At 43.2% G+C, this 11165-nt stretch overlaps 1 protein-coding gene across 1 annotated transcript; it reads right to left on the bottom strand.

The window, feature by feature from the left end:
- Nucleotides 1-421: 421 nt before the first annotated feature.
- LOC137064722 (uncharacterized) lies at nucleotides 422-2550 on the bottom strand. Its single transcript, XM_067436196.1, has 2 exons — nucleotides 2062-2550; nucleotides 422-1789 (listed from the first exon to the last, which is right to left on the bottom strand). Exons 1-2 carry the CDS (start codon nucleotides 2411-2413, stop codon nucleotides 744-746), a joined length of 1398 nt encoding a protein of 465 aa, XP_067292297.1. The 5' UTR covers nucleotides 2414-2550; the 3' UTR covers nucleotides 422-743.
- Nucleotides 2551-11165: the final 8615 nt, after the last annotated feature.

An 11165-nucleotide genomic window follows, 5' to 3' on the forward strand; every position in this document is an offset into this window, starting at 1 on the left:
GCTGACCCTTTGTTAGGCTAGTTCCTTGGTGTTTTTCTTTTTATAGTTTGTGCTCAGTTTTACACATTAAGGTGATGTTTTGCCATTTTAATAGTAATTGTGATTATAATTAATATGTATAATAAATTAAATGGCCTAGAAATAATGCCATACATGTGTGAAATGTTTAAATTGAGTGATGTTTTTCTATTTTAAAAGTGAATTATTGTAATTACATTCAATGTAAACAAATGACATGAGATAATAAATTCCATTAGTGAAATACTGTATTTTCTTGCCATTTTATATACATGAGTCATGACACTTTGTTATGTACATGTGGTTAGGACAACATCCACTCAATCAAAATACGACTAAATAACAAATTACATTAGCAATTAAATAGCAATTAAAATTAAAACCGATTGAAAAATGTAATAATACACATTTTAGTTGGACACAAGTTAAATAGCATGTATTTGTATCTATAAACATTTAAATAGTCTTAAAAATAAGTTGCTATTATACAACACTTGAAAAATTATTTAAAAAAATTAAAAAACATCAAGGTGCCAAACACAGACTATTTAGTATAAAACCTGAGATCAAAAACACCTGCTTGTGCATTATAATTACATTGGTTTACAGTAAATAATCAGCAGTGCAGAATAGAGATAGAGAATAGAGATACCTGAAAAATAATTATTTACAAATATTAAGCTACAGTGGAAATCCGGATCTTTTTGACATGTAAATGTCCAGGCTCATTCAGCATCCTCATGGATGATTTCCCCCTGCATGTTTACCAGGGCTGCACAGATTCTGAGGATTTTGTCCATTTTGTGTGCCAAGTTGATAGGTACAGTCTGGGAGATTATTTTAAACACTTTGAGCCTCCTGATAACTCTTTCCACATGTATGCGCACATTCGCAATCCTTCTTGTGGCAGTTACATCCTCATCAGACAACTGCTCTCCTTTATGAGTGAACGCTGGTAGAACAAGGTTAACCCTTCTCTCAAACAGCAGATCTCTGATGGTAAAGCCTCTGTCTGCCATCACTTCATCACCAGGACGAAGATACTCCAGGAAGCCAGACTCCTGAGTGATGAACTTGTCACTACACCTGCCTCCATAAGCAGGAGAAATGAACATAACAAGCCCACATGGGGCAATAGCAACTAAATACTTTATAGTATTGCTAGAATAATAATGGCTGTATGACTCGCCTCTGGAGTCAAGGTTGTGTGGTTTCTGCAGGATGGTCTCAGTGCAGTCAATGATGCAGGTGGTGCTGGGGAACTTCTCCCTGAAGCACTGAGGCATTGTGCTCCGGATTGTCTCCCGTGGCAGCCATGGAATGTAGATTCTCATGTGCTCCTCCATTGTGTCTATCCAGTAGGAGAGGATCCTGCTCACTAACCCCTGGGACACAGCAAAGCGTTCTGCAAGATCACCCTGGAGCAGATTCAACTTTAGTTTCATCATGGTCATCAATATTTGATCCATTACGTACATCTTAAAGTTTGCTTTATAGAACTGTTCCAGAAATTTAACATGATCAAAAAAGGCAATGAGAGACAGGCCTGTGTACAACACACAGCTAGTTTCATTTTTCAGGATGGCATGGGCAAGGGGTTCTTCTCCACCACATTGTGTTTCTCTGTCGCATACGTCTTTCAACTTTTCTCCTAATGTGTAGGTGTGATCCATCAGTGCCTGAACCTCCCACTGGGTGTCAGCATCTTTATGCATAGGTGACTCGGACTCTGGAACGGTCGGGTCAGCCTCCTCATCACAGTGGCAGTCATCTGCCAAACACAAGACCACATAAGCCCACAACCAGTTTAGCAAACAACATAAAACATACCTAGACTACTTTAAACTACGTTAGCACCAAGCTAATATAGCAACACCTGTATTAGTGCTAATTCAAATAATTATATTGCATTTATTGCTTCCAATTTTTACTAGCAGGGATGAAAAAAATAAAAATATATTAAATTACAATATACTGTTGTCAGTGATATACATAGTTCCTTTAACATTGCCCTGTGTAGCAATTAAAAATCCGTTATCTTACCTGTCTCTGCTAACCTCTTAACACGTCTCCTTGGATTTTTTATCGGGACTTCGTAGCCCAGCCACTTTTCTGGTATCGGATGGTCTTCTGTAGGTCTCGAGTGCACGAAATGAAAAGAACAAACATACGGTCGCTTCGGTGGTTTCTTCAAATTTAAAGCTTTTAACCACAGGCGAAGGGATTCCTCATTCTTCGGCGGGGGGTAAAGGTCGTAGGGCGCCTCGCATCCACATTCAGCTCTCGTACGCGTTTGATGAACAAAACACTCCTGCTCCAAGTAAATCTTTCTTTTGTACCAGTTATTATGACACCCTCTAACTGCACAAACAATCCCGGTCTTCCTCGAAGCCATAACGACGAGTTAGTTGTTACGAACGAACACTTGAAAAGTTGTTTCGCTAGGAAATGCCAGACCGGAAGTGCCAGACCGGAAGTCTCGCACAAAAAAACTGTCAAATGGCCTTGTACGTATTTCCGTTAAAAATAAGGTGGATAGGAGAGGAAGAATTGGCTAAACTCATTAAATCATCAAAATCAACAAAATGTATGCTCGAGCCTATACTGACTAAGCAAACTGCTTCCAGAGGTCATATATTTCTTTTCCTAATATAAATAATTATTCTTTTTATTAAGATAAGTACCAAAAAACATTTATGTTGGCTATTACCATTTATTTTAAAAATATTTATTTTTATTTTTAGGGTTGCTAGGCAACGTGGGGGAGAGGACGCTGGCGTTGTCTGTTCGCCGCTTCTCCACCTACAACAAATCATGTTAATGTACTATTAGATTTAGATTTTATTTTATTTCCTTATGTTTGTGACTAGTCTAACAGTCAGAGCTACAATTGGGACTGTTGCTGATTGCTGGCAGCCACTGAGAGGTCGTTGTTCGTCGTTTCGCCGTTTTCAACCGCTTCTCTAATGTTTATGTTTGAATTGCTGCGGTTGGTTTCTGGTTTGGAGGACATTTGATGTTTCTCGCCGCGGGGGCTCACTGGTGGTCTCCCTTGGGCTTGGGCTGCATGGTGGCTGAAGTTTGCACCGGGCTAGCGTCATCCGGGCTCTCGTCGTCGGCGTCCGGCATGATGTTGGGATGTTCTGCTTCTCGGCTGCGCCGCTGTTCCGTCCTGCATTGCGACCGTGGAGCGGCTTGGACATCTGCGCCGGCCCCGGTGTGTCCACAGAAGTGCCCGGAGGAATGTTCTGCCTCCTGCATGGTGCTGCAGCGATCCCCATCGTTTGAATCATCATGAAGAAGACCCATCATCTGGTCTTCAGCTGTCGTGCCTCGGCGATGTCATCGGGACACTGCCGCTGGGAGAAATCTGAAACATGGAGTGGACCACAGTGTGCTGCGGAGCTAACAGTGTGCTGCGGAGCTAACAGAGACTTCCACCATCAGCTGTTTTCTGTCCACCATCAGCTCTGTTTCTGTTCACCATCAGCTCTGTTTCTGTTCTGTTTTCTGTGTTGGTTGATTGTTTGTAGTATTCTATATTTTTACTTGTTATTAATTTTTGTTGTTATCCCCCCCCCCCCCCCCCTTGTTGCACTTTGAGATTCTTCGGAATGAAAAGTGCATTATAAATAAAATCTATTATTATTATTATTATTATTATTTAAAAAACACAACTTGATCCTGCAGAATTAGTAAATTGCAAGCCGGAAAGGTGAAATCTACCCTTTCTGTCAAAAATACTACAAAAGGCAGTGTCCTCACTCATGCTCCTTTTTAGAAAGAATTGGTATTGTTGAGTACTGAGTATCATAGTACTGAGACTGCTCTTATCAGAGTCATTGTCATGGCTGCATCTCTCTATTTTAGTGTTACTGTTTTTCACCCTGTACATGCTACCACTGGGAGATATCATTAGAAGCATGGCATTGGTTTTCATTGTCATGCTGACGATACTCAGCTTTATATTTCTTCCCGCCCTGATGAAATTTATCAGATTAACGGAAATGCATAGCTGATATAAAAAATTGGATGACAAGTCATTTTCTGCTATTTAATTCCTGTAAGTAATAACCTAGAACAGGGGTTTTCAAACTGGGGTCCAGGGGTCCTCCAGAAGCTTCTAATGGGTCCCCAGAAAATTTCAGAGAATAAAAAGACAAATTAATATTGGATAAAGTCTACTGTAACAGTTTAATTTCTAAATGTTTCTCACATTTCTTGTTGTATACATACTTTCCAGAACTGAATATGTTTGCTTTGCATCGTTCTAGTGAGTTTTTCTCACTATCGCCACATCGCGCTCACTGGGGTTCTAAGGCAAGAACGTAAACAGCTTACATACATTTATTGTGAAATTTGCTTATACAAATACATTTAATTGAAAATGTTCTTCAGGTTTATACATCCAATATGAAGTATAGCCAATTTAAGTTGGGAAACAATATGTTGTATTTATAAATGTTACACTTACTATTTATCTAACAGTTAAAATGTTTTTTTCTTAGATTAAAAATAGATGGATTTTAGGAAGGGGGTCCCTCATAAAGGTTCATCATCAAGTTTGAAAACCCCTGACCTAGAACACTAACACTTGATGACTGCTCTGTCAAAGTCCTCGTTGTCAGTCAGGAACCTGGGTGTGCTCTTTGATACCAATCTTTCGTTTGAAAGCCATGTTTCTAGCATCTGTAAAACTGCTTTCTACCATCTTAAAAATATATCTTTATATAATATAAAATATATCTGCAAAAATATATTTGTTGCAATATTGTCCTGTGTAACACTGTGAAGCTGCTTTGAAACAATCGTCATTGTAAAATTGCTATATAAATAAAGTTGATTGATTGATTGATTTATATCTAAATTACGGCACATGCTTTCAATGCAAAATGCTGAACAGTTAGTACATGCATTCATGAGCTCAAGGCTAGATTATTGTAATGTTCTACTGGGTGGTTGCCCTCCTCGCTTAATAAACAAACTCCAACTAGTCCAAAATGCAGCAGCTCGAGTTTGTACTAGAATCAGGAAGTACGATCATATTAGCCCAGTTCTGTCAACACTGCACTGGCTCCCTATCAATCAGAGCATTGTAGCATACATTTTTAAATCGCATCGCATACATTTTAAAATTTTGCTTATTACTTACAAAGCACTAAATGGTTTAGCTCCCCAGTACTTGAGCGAGCTCTTAACACATTATTCTCCATCAATGTCTATTGCGGTCTCAAAACTCTGGCCAGTTGATAATACCTAGAATATCGAAATCAACTGCAGGCGATCATTTTCCTATTTAGCACCTAAAGTCTGGAACAGTCTTCCTAGCATTGTTCGATGAGCAGACACACTCTGTCAGTTTAAATCTAGACTAAAACACATCTCTTTACTATGGAATACACATAGAACATTATCAATTTCTATTATTCAAATCAGTTAAATGATTGTTAGGGTGCATTAACTAGGTCAGCCAGAATCGGGAACACTTCCCATGACACCTGATTTACTCGTTACATCATAAGAAGTGGCATCTACGGCAATGTTAGTCTCTCTGTTTATCCCAAGGTTTACTACAGTCGGCCGGAACCGGGCCGGATCCAGACCAGATAGTGGACTGACGCCCAGACATGACCAACGCATTCCTCAAGTCTCTACAGAGACTGTGTAAATTAAACTCCTCCCCTAAATGCCGCATCGACGTGACATCTTCATTAAACCCATCTCCGCCGTGATGACTCCAATCTTTCTAATAATCTTACGACAATCTTACAATCTTCTAAAAATGACTTAAGACCTGCAGTGTTGCCAGAATCATAATCACTATCTCTATTTAACTGTTTGTTTGTCGGACAGAGGAGAACTGGCAACTCAACTGAGCTTGGTTTCTCCCAAAGTTTTTTTTTCTCCATTCTGGCCTTGAAGGAATTTTTAGTTTGTTGCCACCGTCACCTTTGGGTTTTGGCTTGCTCAGATGGCGACACTTAAATTTCTACTATATTACAAATCTGCCTGCATGGACACTATATGACATTTGAAATTAGATTGATAACATCACATTCTGTTGCATTATTTTCCTGTTGACACTGTGAAGCTGCTTTGAAACAATTGGCATTGTAAAAAGCGTTATATAAATAAAGGTGACTCATTTTACTTTCAATACGGAATCTTTTTTTTTTTTTTGTGGAAAGAGTGTTGTGAAAGAGTTGTCAGGGCTATTTTTGTGCACCACTGCTCATAACATTCAACCCTCTGGCCATCCTCTGGCAGACAGCCAGTTGGGTGGAGACAGAGCTGTAAATGTGTGTAAGTGTTTAAAATTGCACTGTCCATTAAAAATAATGTTTTTTAATGGGTGTCTATTATAATGAATGAATTACTGGAGGCAAATACCTCAAAAATATTAGCTTTTTCAGGGATACACAGGATGACCTTTTGTAAAAATCAGCTCCAGGCACCTTTCTGTCATGAGGCGTATTTTATTTCAACCTTTGAATGATTTCTCCAGTTGACTGTGCTGCTTCTAATGACTTTGTTTACAGTGTGTGTTTGTCATGTGTTTAGGGCAAATTATAGGTGAAATCAATCACCAAACTACTGTTGATTTTTTAAAATGTTGATGCAGTTGCCATGAATATGATACAGCTGGTGTCTCGTTATTTTTTAGAGCATTAGGGGTGAACATATACTAAGTTTTTCTTTTGTGACTTAAAATAACACATGAAACATAGGTAGTTAATGTGTAGCTACATGTTTACTGTCAAGTTCAAGTTTAAATTCAAGTTACTATCTAGTCAGCTGCAAATATGTTTGACCCCCAAAAAATTCTAACAAAAGGTTTCTCAGTGGTTTACAGTAGTATCAGATGTACTTAAAAACATTTTGAAAAGTTTACCAAAGTTTGACTCCAAGAAAATCCCCATTTTCAAAATGGCGGCCATCAGGTCCTTAAAATGACCATTACTCAATTGTATTCCTCCTAGACCAGGAATACTGGTGCATGTTACATGTTTTGGCCATGTAATATTCTAATTAGCATATCTGCATGATAGATAAGTGATTACAAGTACAGTTATATTATACAGTTATATTTAATTGGTTACAAGTATATTTATGCAAAAAAAGTACAATTCCAATTCAAGTACTGTAATTGAATATTTCTCCTTTCTCATATAATTTTGCCTACACAGCAAACTCCACACTCAAGTGTGTTAAAATAACTTTGAAACAGTGATAAAATAAATGAGAATTAAATGATTGAGTGGTGATTAAACATTTGTGATGAACACCTGCTCTTAACAAGCAGATTTACATATTATGGTTTTCACGTATTATAGTGTTTGCTGTTGTTGAGCTTTGACTTTTAATTTTAACCCTTAAATGCATGACTGTTTTGTCAAACATTCTTACATATTCGGGTTGTTAATGAAAACACCTGATGTTAGAGTAACACTTACAGAAGAATAAAATAAAGCATATTTCGTTACCTTTTGAAGTTTGGAAGGGTTTAGTTTGAGCAGATGTTTAATACCATCATCATCTGTCCTCGTCAGAGTTCGTTTACCAGTACATTCAGAATCTGCCTCATATTTGCGATCTCGAGCATATTCTCCAAACTCATTTTCAACTTCTTCAAAATCAATATTTTGATCATTGACAGCTTCTTGACCACATCCATCATCAAGAGACAGTGACACTAATATTTGATTGTGTTTAGTACTTGCTCTCTGCTGTAAATCACTGAGCCATTTCAAGTTTTGCAGATTATAATTGTTTCATTTTCTGTCACAGGTAACTATGAGTGAAACGTCACTTCATCATTGTATATCAGACATTGCCACCTTGTGGAATAAAGGTGAATTGCGCCCTATTTCGTCATTATAGATTAATTTATCATTGTGCAAAAAAAAAAAACTATGTACAATCCTACACACCTCAGGTCGTTAGCGACCCTATACAATTTTGACAAAAAACTAGTGAAAAAACGTCTCGGTTACGTATATAACCCTCGTTCCCTGATGAGGGAACGTAGACGTAACGTCAGTGACTGACGAATGGGGGTTTTGCTTAGAAGCCTATCATCTCCGAAACTAAAAAACGCCTAATGGCAGTGCCATTGCCATGGGCATGCGAGATTTGCATGCCTAACTCTGCCTACCCACGTGGGCATATAAGGAAGTAGCTGGCATAATCGCATTATGTTTTACCTGCTGAGGAGCCAAGTTGAACTCCGTTCCAGCAGTAGGCATATTCCAGTTGGATGCGCCAAAATGCCTACCTGTAGGGAGGACTTAAGGATACACGTATGACCCGAGGGGCTGCATACGGAGAACACTGGGGTACCAGCCGCAGGTGGATTTTTAACCTCAGAGGCTTACGGTGGAAATACACATGTGGAGGTCGCCGGAGGGGAACCATGCACATGGGGCACCTGGCCGGACACGAGTGTCTGGGCTAAGGGCAGACTTACTGGCGTCAGCGTCGTCAGTGCTGGAGGACCTCAGGGCTCTCGGGGAGCTCACCTGAGAAGAATATTGCACGTATCCAGTCCGTGGAGTGGAATGGCGAGCATGCGAAGACACCTGAGCCAATCCATTACCGGCCACTTGTAGAGGCGAGCACATAGTCGGATACAGAGTCCACTCGGAGATTGTAGAATCTGGCGAATGTGTTTGGTGTCGCCCAGCCTGCAGCTCTGCAGATGTCTGTCAGCGGAGCACCATGCGCTAAAGCCCAAGAGGAGGCCACACTCCGAGTGGAGTGTGCCCTGACCCCAAGGGGACATGGGTGCCCCTGCTGCTGGTAAGCCAAAACAATGGTGTCCACTATCCAGTGAGACAACCTTTGCTTTGAGAGAGCCTTCCCTTTCAGCTTCCCACCATAACAGACAAAGAGCTGGTCTGAGGTCCTGAAACACTGCGTCCTGTCTATGTAAGCGCGGAGGGCGCGTACTGGACAGAGCATTGCCAAGGCTGGGTCTGCCTCCTCCAAGGGCAGCGCTTGCAGTTTACCACCTGGTCTCTGAACGGAGTGGTGGGAACCTTGGGCACATATCCGAATTCCAGGCACGCTTCGTCAACCGAAAATGCCTGCAGTTCCCCTATCCTCTTGATGGAGGCCAATGCGGTTTGAGCGTTTGCCCTACTGGCAAAGGGCGCGATCGAGCTCATCCCTCCAGCCGAGATGAAGTCCGGCTTCTACAGCCCCTACTTCATTGTACCGAAGAAATCCAGTGGGTTACGTCCAATCCCGGACCTTCGCGTCCTGAACCGATCCCTTTACAGGCTTCCGTTCAGGATGTTGACTGCGAAACGCCTTTTCGAATGCGTTCGTCCATGCGATTGGTTTGCAGCGATCGACCTGAAGGACGCGTACTTCCATATGTCCATCCTTCCACGACACAGACCATTCCTACGGTTTGCGTTTGAAGGGCAGGCATATCAGTATGTCGTACTCCCATTCGGGCTAGCTCTGTCCCCTCGCTTCTTCACGAAGATTGTCGAGGCAGCCCTTGCGCCACTCAGACAGCAAGGGGTTCGCATCCTTCGCATCTCGATGACTGACTCATACTGGGCCACTCTCGGGACCGGCTGTGCGAACACAGAGACCTGGTTCTCCACCACTTAGCTCGTCTGGGCCTTCGGGTCAACTGGGAAAAGAGCAAACTCTGCTCCATACAGAGGATCTCTTTTCTCGGTATGGAGATCGACTCAGTCGCCATGTGCGCGCAGCTTACCGGCGAGCGCGCGCAGTCACTGCTGACTTGCCTCCGTCAGTTAGAGAGCAAGAGTGCGGTTCCACTGAAACTGTTTCAGAGGCTCCTGGGGCATATGGCATCTGCAGCCGCGGTGTTCCGCTCGGATTGCTTCATATGAGACCGCTTCAGCACTGGCTTCGCGATCGAGTCCCGAGATGTGCATGGCAGTCTGGCACGCTCCGGGTCCGAGTGACTCGGGCCTGCAGACAGACACTCACCCAGTGGTCGAACCTCAGCTTTCTACGGGCAGGTGTGCCCTTAGAACGAGTTTCCAGGCATGTTGTTGTATCAGCAGATGCGTCCACCACAGATTGGGGTGCCATGTGCAATGGACATGCAGCCGCGGGCTCCTGGACAGAGAGCCAGCACCGCCTGCATATCAATTGCCTCGAGTTGCTGGCAATACGGTTCGCCCTGCACCACTTCCTAGCTTTGCTGAAGGGTCAACACGTTCTAGTCAGGTCGGACAACACGGCCGTTGTAGCGTACATCAACAGCCAGGGCGGTTTACACTCCCACCGCATGTCCCAACTCACCCGCCATCTCGTATTATGGAGTCAGAAGCGCCTGAGGTCCCTTCATGCTGTCCATATCCCGGGGATCCTGAACCGTGCAGCCAATGAGCTCTCACGGATTCAGCCAATCCCTGGGGAGTGGAGACTGATCTGGGATCAGTTCGGGGATGCACAGGTGGTTCTGTTTGCCTCCCGCGACTCGTCCCATTGCAGCCTGTACTATTCCCTGACCGAGGGCACGCTCGGCACAGATGCTCTGGCGCACAGCTGGCCGCAGGGCCTACGCAAGTATGCGTTTCCCCCAGTGAGCCTTCTTGCACGTGTTTTGTGCAAGGTCAGGGAGGATAAGGAGCAGGTTATTTGGTTGCCCCGTACTGGCACGGCCGGACCTGGTTCCCAGAACTAGTACTCCTTGCAACAGCCCCTCCCTGGCCGATTCCTCTGAGACAGGATCTCCTCTCTCAGAGATGGGGCACCCTGTGGCACCCGCGTCCCGATCTTTGGAACCTTCATGTGTGGCTCCTGGACGGGACCTAGCAGGTTTGAGTACCCTACCACCTATGGTGGTGGCTACCATCACTTCCGCTGACACTTACGCTGACACTTCCGCTGTCAGCAAGAACTGACAAAGCTGTATTCCACACCATCACCCTCAGGTCACCCTGGCCACCAGCCGAAGAGACGCCCCATGGACCGGATGACACCGAGGCCGCTCTCACTCCGGTGGCCGCACAGAGATCATTGAGCCTCGACCGCAACACGGAGATGGCCATATTCCAGCAGTGGGAACATGACACATCCACAAGCGCTGCCTGAGCGTGCTGAAAGCCCAAACATGCCAGACAGTGCGAGTGCCCATCAGAAGATGGCAGAGACCG

The sequence above is a fragment of the Pseudorasbora parva genome, chromosome 25 (genome assembly GCF_024679245.1).
Source record: "Pseudorasbora parva isolate DD20220531a chromosome 25, ASM2467924v1, whole genome shotgun sequence".
Classification (NCBI taxonomy): domain Eukaryota; kingdom Metazoa; phylum Chordata; class Actinopteri; order Cypriniformes; family Gobionidae; genus Pseudorasbora; species Pseudorasbora parva.